This window comes from Chinchilla lanigera, unplaced genomic scaffold (assembly GCF_000276665.1).
Source record: "Chinchilla lanigera isolate Chin_1 unplaced genomic scaffold, ChiLan1.0 scaffold00024, whole genome shotgun sequence".
Lineage (NCBI taxonomy): Eukaryota > Metazoa > Chordata > Mammalia > Rodentia > Chinchillidae > Chinchilla > Chinchilla lanigera.
In genome coordinates, this window is record NW_004955425.1 from 27,526,336 (window position 1) to 27,545,985 (window position 19,650).

Here is a 19,650-nt window from a genome sequence, read left to right on the forward strand (position 1 = left end):
TCAAATTATCATCTTCTATCATATTTAAATGAAACAAAATATTGCAGGAAAAGAAAATATTTTTAAGAAACAAAAAATATTTTAAACAGAGAGCTGAATAAACATTGCGACAAAAAGGAAAAACAAATTTTGGCAGTTCTACTACAGATTGAATCCAGGGCCTTAGGCATGCTAGGCAAGCATGCTAGGCAAGCCTCAGCCCTGAGCTCCACCCCCAGCTCTAAGATCTTGACAAAAAAAGAACTTTCTAGGTACAGTTAAAGAACCTCTGTTGTACAAAATTCACATCCACCTGCCTTGCCCGCTTCACCATTGTCACCTATTGCCAACACTGGCTGAAATGATAAACATGTACCAATTCAATCAAAATTCACTTTAAAGTTTCTATCATAAACAGACAGAAAGCCTTCTGAACAACCCAGATAATGAAAAAGAACTAAAGCTCATTTTGGTTATCCAGACTACTTGTCTGATTTCTAGGAGGGGCCCCTCTCACATGTTTATGAACAAAATATAAACACTATGAGAATAAAAATTCATAATACCATACACACAAAAAATCCATTAAACCAAATAAAAGGACTTATTTATATATATTCAGTTTACATGAAGTTAAAAAATGGGAAAAATGTCATACATTAAGGTATGTAAAAGAACACATTATTTTGTTTTAGCCTATGCTACTTACATACTATGTATCCCATGTGGGTTCTGACAAATTAAACTGGTACAATGAACTCAGCTTTAGTGCTGTCACTCTCGAACTGGCACTCATCAGAATCCTCTGTAGCCCCCAGCTTAGTAGCCTCCTCCCAGAATATCTGATTTTAAAATCTATGTTTCTAATAAGTATGAGGTGATGCATCTGCTGCAGATCCAAGGACCATACTTTGAGAACTACTGAAATAGTTCTTCTAGAGCAAGTCTGGGACTGGCTCTACCAAGGCTAAAGCCATCACTACCTAGAAGCAGCAACAAGAGGGCTTTACCGAGAAGCTGTTTGAAAAGAAGTTACTTGCTGTTCCTAAAACATAGCTGTTGTGTTTAAGTGGCTTTGTGCTTTGTTTATTACAGTAACAAGCAGTGAGAAAAGTAATGAAAAGCTGTAGAAAAAAAAATGAGCAAAGACAGTAACAGAAAAAAGAACAAAATCTAGATATATAAAATGATGGATTTGTTTGATGAGACAGGTTTTTACAATTATACATTAATAGCTTTAAAAATCAATTTTGATGAAAAAATATACTCATTGAAATATAAAACCCCTTCTTTTCATTAAATTGATTCTTTCCTTTTTTTTAAATTTTATTTTCTTAATTTATTTATTATTATTATTGGGTTTTTCTTTTTTTATATATGTGGTGCTGAGGATCGAACCTCAGACCTTATGCATGCAAGGCAAGAGCTCTACTACTGAGCCACATTCCCAGCCCCTCATTAAGTTGATTCTTTTCAAAACACAATTTTTTTCAACACAAACTTTAAAAATGCAGCTACCAGTTCACAGCAAAAAGAACTGCATTATATATTTCCTTCAACTGGTTTATACTGACAATTGTAAATTTCATTCACTCTTAATATTGCTAACCACAGTTAAAATTCTCCCATCGAGATAATAAATACTGAAATAGAAAAGGACATACAGCCAGTATAACAGGTGTGCTTCTAGAAAAACAAAATTTATAAGTTAAATTCTCACTAGGCTATTTTAAAAATATGAGCCTGATTATACTTCACTAAATTTCATAGTCAATGATAAACACCTACCTACTGTTGGAGTATTGGCAGCACTCAATGAAGCAGATGATGAGATAGAGGAAGAACTTTCTGCCCGGGCTAAAGGAGCGACTGGAGGTGGGCTGGTGTTGGATGTTACAGGTGGGCTGAATGGTCTGGGCTTAAAAGCAAAGTTATTTATCAAACACTACAATAATTCCTTGTCAGAGATTTTTATGTCAGGTTAGTTTAACTTTAACACACCAAATCAAATTTACTGTTTCTTGTAACTTAAACTCAGATATGCCATGTTAAATCATTTTCAAAAATACACCAAAAGATGAAAGGCTGTATTAAAATAATGTTGTCAAGAGGGTCTTTGTGCATAAAATACTTTCTGTGTTTCAAAAAGTATACTTAATATAAATCCTTAGAATCTAAACTACTAGTTTAAACAGTATGAAGGCTCTTCACATATACTACCAAATGGCTTTCCAAAACAGTTACTCACTTTACTGTTACATAGGAAATTACTTCTCTGAAAGTTTTCAGCAAACAGTCACAGAAGAAAAACATGGTAATTAAAAATATTTCTAGTTAATTTGATAGAAATAAATGTCTATTTTCACTGTTATGAATGGTCTGACTGAAACCCTTTATTTATTTACTTTTTTTGAAACCCTTTATTAACGCTTTATCCTGTTACAAATATTTTCTTCTCTAAATACCACTTGCGTGTTACTTCTGATGTTTACAAATCTGTGCACATTTGCCTTTGTAATTCCTTATAAGGCTTCCTCATGAATAAAGCTCACCCTAAGAAAGTATTAATTCTGTTGCCTTTTTCACTTTCCTAGTTAAATATAAAAACAAACAGCAAAAATATCTCCAGTTCATTTATCTTTTACATGTGTGGACCTTTTACTTCCAAATTCTTAGTTGTTCCAATAACACATTGGCAACATTCCCTAAGATGTTTCACTTTTTTAAGAAAGGTGTATTCACCTTAATTAAAAATAATTTTGTTCTGCTTATAAAAGCAACAAATAGTTAGTGCCTACTATATGGCAGCCCTTGGATTAGGTAATAGGTACAAAGGAGTGAACAGAAAAGATACCGTCCTTTCTAATGTGAGAGGCATGAAAAACAAACACATAAAACCCTGTAAGTACTCCTACACTGAATTAATCAATTCTTCATTATATTAATGCCAACACAGATAGTACGCAAAGTATTTTACCATTTGTCACCCCTCCACTCATTTAAGTACTTTTAAGCAATTTTTTCTAAGTACACCTTTCTAATGACACCACCACAGACAACACATTAAAAATATAGCCTGGTGCTAAAAATACAGTTATATATTTATACACATGAAAATGGTAAAGGGCTGAACAGATAGAGAATTCAACAGTTCATCTGAAACTTAAGCTTAGGAAAAAGTCCTGAGATTAACTACTGTTGAGAGATTTTTCTCTTACTTCAACATGGCGAATGTGAACAATATGATGTGGTCACATTTTTATAATGCATTTTACAGTTCTTAAGGAAAAGCCTGAAATTGCTATTTTCTTAAGTGGTTTTATTCTATTTTTAGAGTTGTGCTGTGCAGTACAATTGCCAATAGGACTTGAACTGCCAATAGAACAAAATTAAGATGTGTTTATACAACTATAAAACACAGAGTGGACTTGGCATATACATAAAAAGAATGTAAAATCTCATTCATTGTTCTAAATATAATGTTTCTGATATATGGGATAAATAAGATATATTAGACTGAATTTTGCTGTTTTTAAACATGGCTCTTAAAAATCTTAAACTTACATATATTCTTAAATTATATTTCTATTAGGTAGCACTGCTTCGAAACAGTGGTTCTCAAAGATTGGTGTGCATGAGAATCACTTAGAAGGTTTTTTAATACACAATTGCTAGGCCCCTCCCTTGAATTTCTGATTTGTCTGGAGTGAAGCCAGAGAGATTATTTCTACCAAGTTCTCAGGAGATGATAATTCTACTGGTCTGGGACTCCCCTCTGAGTGCAGCTGCTCTAGAACAAAGAGGGGTTCCCTTAGTGGGTAGGGAGGGTATGGCTCACTAGTAGACAATAAAGCAATAATTATCAAGAATCTTTAAAATGTACATTTAGTTCATGAATTTCACTTTAAGAATATTTTATTAAGGAACTGTTTTCAAAGAAATAAACGTAAGTTCATTAAAACATTATAACAATGAAAACTGAAATAAACTAAAGGTTAAATAAATTTCTAAAACTTTTAGGAATTTAATTCTGACAACTGTATAGAAGACAGAGCATTTAAACACTGAAATACTCTATCCACTTCAAATGGTTCTCTGTGAAACCCTCAGGTTAGTTTCTAGAAACATCTCAGAAGAGGACTTCTAGGAAAGGAGGTTGATATAAAAGATTCAACTACAAAAGTCTGACTTGATTTTTATTTTATTTTGGAGAGGGGTGGTGAGACAGGGTCTCAGTATGTAGTGTAGGCTGGCCTCTATCCCCCAATGATCCTCCTGACTCAGCCATTTGGAATTACAGGCCTGTCCCACCATGTCCAGCTTGACTCTGTTTATTTTAATCCTCTTAAGTATATAATTACTTGACAAAGGATTCTCTTGAAAACCATGAAATAATAATTCACGAGTTTTTATCGCTATGCCTACCAATAATTCATGATTTAGAAAGCCATCCCCAAAATATTTTCTAGTGAAAAATTATCTAGAACTATGAATAGTATAACTTTTTATTTAAAAATACGTACTTTTCTGACCATACCTGCATTTGACGTCATTTGACACATATTAAGTCGTTTTAAGTTTCACAGCAACCTAGTATTATTATATGCATTTTACCCATGATAAAATGGGGACTCAGTAAATAATGTACCTAATGTTGCTTGGCTAATATGTGCCTCATAAGTCTGTATTTTTTATTTTATTTTATTTTAGTCTTTTTGAGATAGGGTCTTGCTTTGCAGTTCAGGCTAGTCTTAAACTCATTTTGTAGCCCAGGCTGGCCTCAAACTCCCAACAATCCTCCTGCCTCAGCCTCCCAAGTGCTGGGATTACAAGCATGCGCCACTATGCCCGGTTTAAGTCTGTATTTTTATCAACTTTATTCTTTATCTCTGTACAAATACTTATACATTCAGAAAATAATGAAAAGAAATACATATATAAGCATCTTAACAAGATTGTCTTTGGGTATTAATACAGGAAATTTTAAATAGTCTGTTTTCTACATTTCCAAATTTTACAAAATGATCAAGCACTGAGATTTTGTAATGAACATAATTTTGTATTAGTCAACTTATTACGATATAGTAACTCTTATGTCACTTCAATTATAGCCATCTTGGCAGCCTGTATCTTGTTTTTCATTTCACTTCCAGTCAGTCATTTCACTCAATATGGAAGTAAAAGAAAGATAACACCATTTATAACACATGGTGCTCAAGGCTTTTCATCTATTCACTGACCGTTTTCCTAAGTATGTACCATGTGACAGGCATTATTCAAAATACTAAGGATACGAAGCTGGCTATAGCAGGTCAGTAAGAGGAACATAAAGAAAATCACTATAATGTACTATGTGCACTAGCAGAAATATAAGTAAGTATATGGGAATAAGAGAAAAATCTGCTGGAGGAGTGATAGAATGATCAAAGAGGGTTTTCTGTAGGTGGTGACATTTAACTAGGTCTTAAGTAGGCCAATTTGCTACAGAGAAAACTGAAAGGTACTTCAAACCAAAGGAACATTTAAAAAAAATATGGATGTATGAAACATTTAAAAAAATATGGATGTAGCACAGGCCCTGGGTTCGATCCCCTACACCCTTCCCCCAAAAAAGAGCATGATCAATTTGGGGAATACTCGAAAGTTTCAAGTGGCAGGAACCTTTGCTGGAAACAGAAAGTTGGGCAGTTAGCCTGGTGATGCAGATCGCCGAGGCAACTTTACAGAGTCTTGTACATTCAGCTAAAATATTCACCCACTTGGATTATGGTAGCAAGGGAATACATATCAAGAAAAAAATAAGATGTTTAACCTTTAGAAATTTAATTCTGGCAAGTATACTAGCAATTACTATAGAAAATGAAGCAAAACAGAATAGATCAGAAGCGAAGTCTGGTATGGGAGGGCCTCACTCTGAATAGAGTCCACTGATCTCACTGTGAGACCAGAGCTCCCAATTCCCCCACCCACACGTGTTCTTTTATGTCAATTAACTGACATGGATTCCAGTTTCCTATGTATAGGATATACAAAGCTGAATAAGATACATACAAGGAGCCTCCTGGCAGTATACTTCTAAGCATAATAACACTACCATTTCTTCCTTACTGTTTGACTTTAAGCAGAATTATATGAAAATTGCTTTGTTACTGTGAGACAATGGATACTGAATGGTGGTTTTGTTTGTGTTTCTTGTTTTTCAGAAATCTCTTTCCTCTTGGACAATGTGTGGGTTCACAGGTATGACTGATGAGATTATAAGGGAGAGCAAAGAATACATTTTTTGGGCAAATTTTTCTGTATTTTGAGGACTCAAGTAGAAAACCAAGCATTTAACTGTATCAGGGCATTCAGAAAAATATCACTTATATCTGAAATCAAAACAGTTATATAATTTTTAAAACCACTTGAGTACATACTATTTCATTAATCCCACTGAGTTTGCCTGAAGTAAGCTTTGGTCTGGAAGCAGGCCTTGGAGGCGGGACAATGGTGCCTACAGGAAGAGGAGTTGTGGGCCTGGCTGGTGGGGCGGGAAAGAGAATTTGAAGAAAATCATTAGTATGTAACAATCCTTACAATTAAGACATTCTATTATATAAGAACTGTTAAGATTCATGTTCATTTTCTTTTTTTTGTTTGTTTGGTTTTTTTTGTTTTTTTTTTTTTGTTTTTCTCCGGTACCGGGAACAGAACTCACGACCTTGCGCTTGCCAGGCAGGCGCTTTGCCGCTGAGCTAAATCCCCAGCCCCTTCATGTTCATTTTCTAAGCGATATATATGTGTTTGTTAAAATATTGGGAATCTACCCATCAAATATGCTTTTCTTAAAGTTATAATATTCCTGAAAAAAAAAATCATTAACCTTTGAACAAAACTGACATATATACACATTTCATTTGCTTCAATTATTTATACATATAAAATGTTAAGTCTGATAAATTTGCTCATGAAAATAAACCAATTTTAGGCCAAAAGTCTTTAGTTTCTACCAACACCTCTACTTGACGACAGTAGTAAGATCAATTTTTTATAACATGAATTCTACATAAAACACCTTAACTGAACGTCTTAATTTGACTTTTGAGTTGAACCACACTGTAACATTTTCAGAAATAAATAGAAGCATTAAAAATATTCTATTAGTTTGCCCTAAATCACTACAATTATTTTGCTGTGTTCACAATAATCTTAATTTTTCTTAAATCCTTTACAAATTTAGTAACCACTGTTTTTCAATGCCATTTAGAAATTTAAAATTTTAAAAATCACTATTCCTAATTTTAAAAACTCATATAGAAATTACTGCATGAAAGCTAGGTATACAGTATCAAAAGTCACAAATTTTTTAGTAGTAGTGAAAAATGGACATAAACACGCTTAAATTTTTTTTTTTTTTTTTTTTTTTTTGGTTTTTCTCCGGTACCAGGAATCGAACTCACGACCTTGTGCTTGCGAGGCAGGCACTTTGCCACTGAGCTAAATCCCCAGCCCCACACTTAAATTATTTTTAAAGAAATTAAAATTATTTCTAAACTGTTTCGTCCATTCTAAAATATGGGCTATCATTCAGAAACTAAAAAATATTATGGGAAGAAATGCATTCAGCAAGCATATATTACAGATACGCAAACATCTAATGTAGCTAAGTATACACAGAGGGAAACAAGCAGTCAAGCTGAAGGCTCTTGGAGGAATAGGGATGGTGATGGAGGTGACTGCAAGATAAAAGAGCAGTCACGGACTGGAAGGATGAATGGGAGGTGGGGGGAATCTTTCTTTTTATTAGTACATGTTTGCAGGACATGATTATATTCATTGTAGGGATTGCTATACATAGAATACATCAGAATTCTTCTTTGCATCCCCTACTCTTACCCTACCCTCTCTCCCCCTCCCTCCATCTCCTGGTCCCCTTCTCTTTTGGAAAAGCCCTATCTTCCTGTTTCCTAGTATCTATCTTTTTTTTGCTTTTTAATTTATTTATATTGCATTTCTCATTTAAGAGAGATCATTCAATATTTAAGCTTATGTGTCTGACTTAATTCAATTAACCTTAAGATCTGAAGGTGCATTCATTTTCCTACAAATAACTTGAATTTACCCTTCTTCATGGCAGATTAGTACTCTGTTGTGTATAAACACATTTTCTTTATCCATGCATCTGTTAATACACATATAGACCACTTCCAAGACTTAACTACTGTATTATGAGTTGTGCTGCTATAAACATGAGTATGCATGTATCACTGTAATATGATGCCTTTAATTCTTTGGGAATGGTACCTAGAAAGGGCATCATTTCTAGTTTTAGTTTTGTGAAGAATCTTCATACTGATTTCCATAGTGTATACTAATACACTAATATACTATGTATACATTCCTACCAACAATGTAGAAGAGTTCCTTCTTTTGGGAGGTGGGGCATCATTGACAGAGCATCAGACTGAGTGTGGTGGCCCACACTTATAACCCCAGCACTCAGGAGACTGAGGCAGGAAGATCGCCATGAGTTTGAAGTCAACCTGGGCTACCTAGTGAGTCTGAGGCCAGCCTGGATTAGACAGCAAGACCCTGCCTCAAAAAAACCAAAAAACAAACAAACACAAAAAGCGTATCATATGAGGGGATAAATGATGCAAACACCATTTAGGGTTGTTTGCTGAAAACAATTAAGAATGGTACGATATCACACTTAGATTCTGAGGCTGCTGCTTTCTTCTGGATAACACCAGTCCTTTCACACTGCATTCAGTGTAAGCTGTACTCTGAAAGAAATGTGCAGCAACCTAGGGGCCACTGCACTGACTGCACATTTCCTTGTGTTATGATAAATCTCTTTTAAAGACATACTCATTAATGAAACCAGCATCAACACATATTCTTACTTCAAACTGGTGAGACAATGTAACATAGCAGAGGCCCTTCTATCTGAAGGCTCATCACTGATCAGGAAGCCTGTAAAAATGGTATTTAAACAGACTAAAACAAAGCCTTGTCAAAGTGTGAAGTTTAGCTCCTTCAAACAATCAGAATCTGCTTTTTGAGGAAAGCTAGTAACAATACTTACTAACATTACTGTTTATAAATGAATATTTTATCTGTGTATGCCATTTAGGCATGGCTTTTAGAAGCCTCTAGAGTAGACTAGTACAACAATTTGCATTCTTTTTTTAATTAAAAAATTTTGTTAGTGAATTTTTGCAGTACGCAATGATTATATTCTTAAGTGTTCTAGTGTATTTTGTTTTTTTTCTGGTGGTGGAGCTCACTGCTACAAATGTCGAAGTGTTTCAAGAAACAGGAAATGCCCTATAAAAGATAAAAACATAGGTGGTAAGAGCTAATCTGCACCTGCTCATAGATACTAGCTAAGCGCAAAGGTAACACATTTGCCATGTCATTCTTTACCTGAACAAAGGAGAGACTAATCTAGATTCTCCAGCCAATGACAAAGGCAACTACAATGTGTATCTACATAGCCACATAGTTCCCTTGTTTCAAGTTAATGTTATTTTAATTACCTGAAACTACAAAAAATAACACATGAAACAGCATGAACTCAGAAAATTTTTTTATCTTACTTATTCTTTTATAGAGCTGGGGATGGAACCTAGGGCATCAGGCATGTTTGGCAAGTGTTCTACCACTGAGCTACATCCTCAAACTTTGTATTAACTGAGGGAAGTAAGTACAAACATAAGAAATTTATGGTATATTAAAAAATGCAGTCCGTGTTTATATAAAATTGAAGGTCCAAAAGCTACATAAAGTCAGAATTATTTATTTTTCAAGAGAAACAAGGTAGCCGTAACAGTGAGAACCAGGTCTACAAAGATTTGACAAGATGACAAAGTAATGCTTGTGTACATATGGCACTCCACAAAATTCCTGACCAGTAATAAAACTGTCACAGGAAGCTCCTATAGGAAGTAAATAGGAAGTAAATCAGCACTGGCATTATTAAAATGAGCTTAATATTTTTAAAAGATAATTTTAAAGGGTCTTAGCAGAGCACAAGAGCTCAATTAATCCATGGGCAGAGAAGAAAATAATCTACAGGGCCCTTCTCAAAGGGAAGTTGGGTATGAAACAGTTACATTACATTTAAAAACATACGCAAATCTTGGTATATCATCATGTTTGAAATAAACATGTGCTTACTTATAGTCTATGTGGTACAAGATGAAACAGAAACTACTCAACCAAGCTCTATGCAACATTTTCAACCTTATTAACTGACAGAATTAAGATTGTGAAAGAGACGAGGGGCAGTAGGGAATAATCTCACAACCTGGACCTTGCTAAAATGTGAAAACAAGTACCTGAGCAGAGGATGTTAAGATGGGGGAGACGTGAATTGCAAAAACTGGTGGAACAAAATTTGAGACAAAATGTGTATTTCATAATTGTAGTTAAGGAGCTGCGGATGTAGCTCAGCAGCACAGCGCCTGCCTGGCAAGCATGAAGTCATGAGTTCAAGTGCTGGTACCACCAAAAAAAAAAAAAAAAAGAAAGAAAGAAAGAAAGAAAACACTGAAGTCTTAGCGGGGCATGGTGGCACACAACTGTAATCCCAGCACTTGGGAGGCTGAGGCAGGAGGATCCTTGCGAGTTCAAGACCAGCCTGGGCTACAAAGTGAGCCCAGGGCCAGTTTGTAAAATAATAGAATCACAATACCGTATCAGTCAGCTTGACCAATAATTATATTCTGTTCAAGTGAAAGCTTAATAATAATTATTATAGAATACCATTATTATCTTTTTTCCTAAATCTTTTCAGCTTATCTTTATTAGGAGAGAGCACTGCAGACTGAACTGAAGGTCTAGCACATGCTAGGCAAGCACTGTTCTACTCAGCATCCTCAGCCTGATTATCTTTTTTGAGTACTACTAACATATTTTGAAGCACAAATAATTGCTATTTTTCGTAACATAAAGGAAGGTTTAAAAACACAACCAATAGCAGGGCGCGGTGGTGCACGCCTGTAATCCCATCTACTTGGGAGACTATGGCAGGAGGAACACTGTGAGTTCAAGGCCAAGCTGGGCTACTTGGCGAGTTCAGGGACAGCTTGAACTATACTCTGAGACCTTGTTTCTAAAAAACAAACAAAAAGGGCCAGGTGTAGTGGCATACACCTGTAACCCCAGCACTTGAGGATGGCTGTGAGTTCAAAGCCAGCCTGAACTACACAGTGAGACCTTGTCTTAAAAAAAAAAAAAAAAAAAAAACAAAACAAAACATAAATTAAAAACAGAACCAGCAAAACAAAACGTTAATAATTTATCATTGCCTAGTTAATAATTTATCAAATGATAAATTGTTTTTACCTCAAGTGAAGGTAATATAAGTACAATATTGTTTAGATAGGTAACAAGGAAGAACTTTTTAAAAAAGAGATTATACTAAAAAAAAAGCAAGAAACAATGAGCAGAATTATGAAGAAACTGCTACATAACTAAAGTCCCTGATACCAATTTAAAATTTTTCATTGAAGATTTTTAAGAAATAATTAATAAAAGGAGGTTAACAAATTTTTAAAATACTACTTAGGTCGGGGGATGGTAGCATGCCTGTAATCCCAGCTACTGGGAAGGCTGAGGCAAGCTGTTCACAAGTTCATGGCTACGCAGGGGCAATTAGCAACACTGCCTCAAAAAATAAAAAAAATTTGAAAAATGGGTAAAGCGGTGTGGCTCAGTGCTATGCAGAACCCTTGCCTAGCATGTATGAGACCCTGGGTTCAATCCCCAGTAATTAACACACATACACTGCTTAGGAACTCCTTATTCTAAATGCAAAATATTACTCTGATATTTTTACTAAACACAGAAGAGACCTCTGTAATTACTTCCCATACAAACTTGTAAAGTTAGTTTTACAACACTAAATAAGAACAGATACCGCTGAGAAAGACCATAATATTACTTTAGGATATGTTCAGCTATCAATTGACCATTTTTGAAATACTAGGTACAGATACCCTTCCTTCAAAATTCCAAACACTGTGAATTAACATATGTAATGCGCTCACAGTTCCTTTTTAAAATACTCTCTAAATAACCTATTTTAAAATATAAATATTTTATTGTTAATTGTAAAATGTTTCAGCCTAGCCTTTTGTTGCTGTTTATTTGCTGAAATGTGACATACAGAACAATGATTTTAGAATTAGGAAAAGCCAAGTTGAATCTTGTTCTCTTCATTTCCTAGCTATGTAATCTTGGAGAAGGTATTTAGTATCTCTGAGCTTACATTTTTCATCTATTAAATAAAGACAATAAAAAGGATTTCATGTAAGATAATAACATCACGAAATTAAACAAGTAGCTCCTAGCAGACTGACATAGCATGATCACAACAAATTTAAGAAGTAACCCTAAGACTCCAGTATCCTCTTAACCTGGCAATTCAAAATCTCAGAGAAAGAACAGAAAGTCGACTTAAAGTGATTTGATTTTCTTGTTCTGAACAAAACGGTTTTATATTGCATGCATTTTTGATGCCTGCTTTGATTTTTGGCTTATGGGAACTGTATATTTCAAAGAAAAGAGAAACAACTTATTTTTGCCAACATGACAACTAAAAAGCATTCATCAAATTCTTTCATATATTGTTTGGCAAGTGTTAAATTCTTTCTAAAAAGCAGCTTAGGCCAGGTATATAGCTCAGTGGCACAAGTGCCTGCCTGGCAAGCATAAGGTCCTGAGTTTGATTCCCGGTACCAAAAAAAAAAAAAATGGTAAAAAAAAAAAATTATCTAAAAAGCAGCTTAGCAAAACGTATCAATGAACATATCTTGTAACCCACACATTTTATATTCATCATTATCACAAGGGTATTATGAGATGTAAACAAAATTTGTTATTTCCACTGATGTACACAATGGAAAATAAAATAGAACTTTAATGTTCATCAAGAAAGGACCAATTACTTTACTACCTGACTGTGCATTTGAATTATCTATAAACAGATTATTTGGGTAATGATATGGTATGATGACGAGAGATAAATACATCAATTTTAAACCCTCTTGGTATTTGATGTCTTTTTATTATTTAAGCCAAGGGGTCTTCAAGCTAACAAAGCCAGGATAAAGTTATTTGTATCTGCCAATATGATCAGAGGACAAGTTAAAAAAAAGTTTTATATCATTAAATACAATATACAAAGGCTAAATACATCAATTAGGAAAAAAACCCTACTATATCCCTCAAGTTAAAAAATATATATGTATTTACCTGATGATGATGAAGTTAGTGAAGCTGAAGATGATGGATCAAGCGCTGGTCCAAATAGGGGATCCCACGCAAGTAAGTCACTGGTCCCTTTTCTATCATGCCATTAAAAAAATAATTTTAACAAAAGAACATTTTATTAGTAGAAAATCTAGTCACCTATTTTTATTTCACAGAATTCTAACAGCTTAGTATACACAATTAAAAGGCTGGATACACTGCCAATGGTTTATGTAAGTAACTTAATAGACTTAGCAGAACCTAAAATAACATCATATGATGTTGGCAGGGCAGAACAGGGAATTATTCCCTAGGTCATACCTGGTTGGAGTCTAACAACATTGAGGTGCTGTCAAAATGGAAATGATGGTTTTAGCTTTACAAATGAAGGAAAGCGGCACAAAGGGTCTAAAATGAACAGTCCAAAACAGACAGCTAAACTGATTCTAAGATAGTATCAGCTCAGCTGATTCATATCTAGTACCCAGTCTCAGACAGAAAATTGAAGTGATATGAAATCCATTAAGATTTTACAAAGCCACACTTTTTTCAAAGATGGATACAAAGAGCAAAGGAATTTGTAGAAGTCCTTTGAAGTACAGAACTATGGTTTGAGTATTTTAATATATTAAAACTGCCATTAAATTTTAAAATATCTTAAGAAATCTTAAGTAGAAAGCCGGCCCACTATAGTAAAAATGTTACGGTAATCTAAAAGTACCTATCTAGTATCTGAACGCATACCTATGCACACTATACATTATATGAGAAAGCCTAATACTGTGACTGCATAAAAATTCTTAAAAAAAAAAAATTTTAAATGCTAAACAAGTTATCTTGCAAAACAATTCAATTAAGTCCACATTTTACTCATTAAGAAACATGAACTTAAAATATTCTTACAAGTAGAAAAATACAGACTCATGCAACATTAGCTTAATACTTTTTATTCATTTTAAGAAGACCTGGCAACATGTCACTTGGCCCTCTCTGTCTTTTCATCTTGACATCCATTCCCATTTTGGAGCTCATGAAATATTTTATAAAGTTACAGGCAAAATTAAGGGATGAAACAAGAAAACTTCCCTGACAACAACTAGCTGAAACACAGACTTGTATAAACTTAGATTATATCATCATTTATTTAGCAGCACTGAGGCCACCACAAGCAAATGCAGTTTAAAAAAAAAAAACTGTAAAAATATTATTAAGTGAAAAATACCTAAAAACTCCAACATAACTTTTCATAATTTAGAGAACAGGATGATTAACACTTTAATAGCACTGAAACTGCAGAAAGGTAATTCTCTAGAAAACTCTCAGAAGAAAGGACAACAGCAGGATACCAAAAATCTAAATGTGACAACAAGAATGAGATAAACAGAGAACAGAAGATGTTAAAATATTCTGTATGATGCTACAATGGTGGATACATGTCACTACGTATTTATCAAAACTCAGAACATACAACGTCAAGATTGAACCCTGAGGTACACTGAGACTGAGTAATTATGAGGTGTCTAAGTGCAGATGCATCACCTGTAACAAATGTACTGCTCTGGTGAGGGATTATGATGGGAAGGCTGAAAAAATATGGGACACCTCTGTATCTTCCATTAGTTTTGCTCTGAACCTAAAATCATTTGAAAATATAGTCTATTTTTAAAAGTGGAACTTACTCATTGGGTGTAGCAGATGGTTTTGATTTTGTTAACTCTTCACCTAATTAAAAAATTAAAATATTATCAGAAAATTCATAATCTGAGAAATACAACATTTTAGCAAAACAGGTAAACTACATACATATCCCAATGCTGTGAACAATTCAAAAATTTTGGAAGTAATAATTTTAATATAAACAAGGAGAAAGTACATAGCTGAATTTCTGCTGAATTTTGATTTCTTCCAATAACTCTGGTAAGAAACTACTCATTATCAACTAAAGTACACTATTCATTAAAATAAAATTATTGTTTAAAGGAGAAAAATAAAGGTTGTAACTTTCAAAAACAGAAGAAAACATCTACATACATACACAAATTCTGCTCAAGAATTTTAACTGATGAACCATAAAAACATTTTCAAGTTCTAAGAATTTTCTTTACATTAAAGAATCTTTGTATTTATTAGTTTTGCTTCTTTCTTCCCCATTCCCATTCCCCTCCCCTCAACCTCCTTCTCCCCTCCTTATTTACAAAAGCTTTCTATTAATACTTATTACATTGGCCAAAAGTTATGATTAGCTCTTGAAGGAAATCCTATTTTGGAAAATTAAAATTTGTATAGCAACCTGGAACAACTGTCTGTTTTACTAATGATTGCATTTGTGAAGCTTCTCATTTAAAAAACAAGTGAGAAACAGGAATAGCATTAGTAATGTAAAAGTCATGCTGGGGTATAAGCAACTTGCCCTGCACCTAACATTATGCATCTCCAAGAAATAAATACCTATTCACACTATATTTTTCCATTTGGCTGTTTGTGCTGCCTCAGAATGCTTATTGTACTATTATCCATTTCTCTGTATTCTCCCTCATCTTCATAATTCAAAAGTCTCATTTTAAGAAGACCTCATTTTCCCTAAAACTCCCATCATCAAGCTAACATTCATACTTCTTTTTAATAAAAACATCTTATATTTGATATTTATTATGAATTGATCTTTTAAACTGTGTTTTAATTTCAATTAAGATTGATATATATTTTCTCAGGTATTCTGTTCACAAATTTGCATAGCTTTTGAGCTGGCTGCTTCAACTCTATTTTTCCAATAACTCTTATTACTTTTAATGCATAATTCTGCAAAAAGTGTTAACATCCTAAAATTTTTTGTATTATTAAGCTACTGTTTTCAAAGTCATACAATAGAAATTGCAATTGTGCTGTAACTAAAAAATAGGTAAAGCTAAACATCATTTTATAAATGCTTTCTGATTCCTGCAACAGAGTATGCCAATGAAATATTTTAACATTCTTGGTCAGATATTTATTAAATACCATCTTAACATTTAGCTTTGTTAATTTCTGAATACTTTTAGAGCTATTTATTAAATTTTGCCATGCCTGTTAGTGCTCTAAGAAATAATATCCATATGTTGCTCTATGTTTAAGGAAAATACCCTTCTAGCTGACTGGTAACATTAGTAATGATGGAAAAAATCATTTATTTCTATAACTCCTAAGGCTAACAAATTGCCTAATACATTTTAATAGAAAAAATAATCAATTCAAATGTGAGACTTACTAGAGGAATTTCGATTCATCTGTACCTAAAAGAGAAATGCAAAATTACCATTAAACAAATAATACGGTAATAAAATATTTGGTAAAATGTAAATGCTGAGAGCCTAGTTTTAAGTTGTTTTTAATATATCTGCTCAACTTTAAGTTACATAAAGTATGGGAAAAGCTTTCAGTACTTTTGTTTTATATTTTAAAATAATACATGTACATTTAATATAAAATGAAATATTGCTAAAATACTAAGAGTACCTACAGCAAGACACTATAACAAGATAATCTAATAACCTAGATTATTAGATACTGAATATTTTGAAAATCAATATTCAAACATTACAACTGCTTTCTAAAGACTCAGGCAAAAATATAAAATCTTTTACTTACTGGACTGTGTCGCTAGCAGTACATGGAAAAAAAAAAGAGAAACAGTGTTCAGAACAAAATGTAAACCATCCTATTTTCCAGTTCTAGTAATTTCTCTTCCCTTCTAAATCATACCTAAGTTACCTAGACCTTAAAACACACATACTGCTAGGGTGAAAAATGTTTGCTAAGCAATCTGGGCAGCAAAATCTTTTCAAATCCCAATATTAACTACTAAAATCTTTTATTATTTTCTAAGTATGAAATTAATACACATTCATTTAGAAAATAGGAAAGAGAGAAGTACAAAAAAGAAAATTTATTTTTGCTGCTCTGAAAGAAAATTTAAAGCCACCCACAATCTCCAAAGAGAGATGCTTAATGCCTTGGCATATACAACATTCTCTAGGTTCTTTCTTATATATAAGTTTTAAATTACTTAAGCTCTTACAAATAAGAATTTTTAACGGTTCACAATTACTACAACATATATACACCACTTTTGAAGTAACTGCCATTATAATTAGACATTAATCTTGATGCTCGCCTAAAAAGCACAAGGCCTGGGTCTGATTCCTAGGACCCTGGGGAAAATAGTAGTTTGACGTTATATTTTCGTATGTATACCTGAAAGAAAAAATATTTTCCCCAAAACAAATACACAGACTCCTCATAACATTTGATTAAATAACATGAAATAGTGAAAGCTTTATTCTCCATTATCAAGAAAAACAACTATGAATTATGATACTGTACAGATATATTTAACTGTGGTTGAAAGATATATTTTTCCTATAATATAGTATTTTTCAATTTAAAATATATCAATGGAAAGTTTATTAAAGTAATGTTTTATTTCTCACCAAAAAGCAAGTTTTACAATGACAGACTAAAAAAAAAAAGCAAAGAGGGTGGGGAATATAGCACAGTGGCAGAACATCAGCCAAGCACATGCAAAGCCCTGAGTTCAATCCTCAGTACGACCAACAAAAAGAAAACAAAAGAAGTAAGAAAGCTAAGGGGAGTTTGGAGGGTAAAACCTCAGTGATACAGCACTTGCTTAGCATCCACCAAAGCCCTGGGTTCAATCCCCACAAATGCAAAGAAATAAAAGGCAAAGATGTAATTTTTAAATTCATTTTCATGAAACTTTCTTTTACATAAGGTTCAAAAGATATGGAAATAACCCTTAAAAATTAAATGAGTAAAAGAATAACACTGCCAGCTCACAAGATTCTGTCCAAGACATACAGCACTGTTTATGCAACAAATACCAGAAATAATCTTCTATATTTTCCCTTTCAGCTTACTTTCAGCAAGCCAAACTAAGCTAAACTAACAAATATGCCTGTATAAAAATCATAAACTAAAGCTAGGGATATAGCTCAGCGGCACAAGCACCTAGCTCGCAAGTTCAAGGTCCTGAGTTCAATTCCTGGTACCGAAGGAAAGAAAAAAACATAAACTACCTAGCCATGGTGGCACATGCCTATAATTCCAGCACAGGGGTGACTGATGAGGAGGATCTTGTGTTCAAGGCCAGTCTTGTCTATGTATCAAGACTCTGTCTCGGAAAACAAACAGTACAGCAAATCATGGCTGCCTAGCAGGCAACAGCAAGGGTAAGCTTCTCTAAATCAAGCACTGGAGGTAAGCAGTGACTAGGTCTACTCAAAAGTGGTAGGTAGTATCATTTCAGAAATGAAGCCAAGATCACATCATTGAAAAACAGACTCTAAAGAGATTTCATACCAACAATGAAAATCTCTTCAATTTGTGTGATCTTGACCCTCAGAACAAAGAAAAAAAAAGAAACATTAAAAAAAGGCAATGAAATGCCTCTTAAAAACTCCCAACTCCCCAAAACAGAAGCAAGAGGCACCGATGGAGAGGCAATCAATCACCAAATGCTTGAACTATACAAAATGATCAAAAAAGAAACCTGGAAAGTTCAAAGATAACAACAAAAGATAAGAGAATTAACAAACAGACTAATCAAGGTATTTAAAGAAGAGCGACAAAAAAAGCTTTCCAAGTTTGGGTAAAGAACTCAGCATAAAGGTAAGAAAGGAATACAGAACCCCAAATAATTACGAAGGAAGAAGAAAACTCCCCACGTCATAGTCAAAACCCTAAAGTCCAACACAAGGAAAGTATCTTAAAAGCTGTCAGAGAAAAGGAAAAATCACTTAGAAAAGTAAAACAACATGTTAAGATTACAACAGACTTTTCAACACAAATATTAAAGGCCAGAAGAGCTTGGCGTAAACTGTCTCAAGCCTTATGAAAAAAAAATTTTCAACCCAGACTACAAAACTATCTTTCAAAACTTACAGAAAAATAAGGACATTCCATGACAAAGGATACCTTAAGAAATCTATAAACACTGAAACAGCACTCTAAGAAACTCTCAAGAATATCTCAGCAATAACAAAGCCAAAAATGCCTCAAAGTCTGATTGATGAGTACAACAAGCAGGATGAGTAAACAAAAAGGAGAAATAAAAGAATAAACAGAAAAATAGTGCAATGACAAAAATAAGGCAATATCTTTCAAGAATTACTCTAATGTAAATGGCCTCAACTCCTCAAACTAAAAGACAGTCTGGATGACTGGATCAAAAAGTAAAATATAACTTTGCCGCATCAAAGAGACCCACATACTCCAAGGAGAAATCCATACACTAAAAATCAAAGGATGGAGAACAATATTCCACGCATCAGGATCCCCAAAACAAGTACAGTTACAATTTTTCTCGAAGTGGACTTCCATCTATAACTGATCAAAAGGGGTAAAGAAGGTCACTACATATTAGTTTAAGGAACA

At 33.7% G+C, this 19,650-nt stretch overlaps 1 protein-coding gene across 1 annotated transcript in view; it reads right to left on the reverse strand.

The window, feature by feature from the left end:
* Positions 1–19,650, reverse strand: part of Fcho2 (FCH domain only 2) — a gene marked incomplete at its 5' end in the record, with an annotated part of 126,339 nt that overhangs the window by 19,691 nt on the left and 86,998 nt on the right. The window contains 6 exons of the mRNA XM_005386078.2: positions 1,768–1,897; positions 6,399–6,502; positions 13,225–13,316; positions 14,901–14,943; positions 16,466–16,490; positions 16,846–16,857. Of these exons, the coding sequence (XP_005386135.2) occupies positions 1,768–1,897; positions 6,399–6,502; positions 13,225–13,316; positions 14,901–14,943; positions 16,466–16,490; positions 16,846–16,857 (406 nt within the window). The remainder of the gene's footprint in view (positions 1–1,767; positions 1,898–6,398; positions 6,503–13,224; positions 13,317–14,900; positions 14,944–16,465; positions 16,491–16,845; positions 16,858–19,650) is intronic.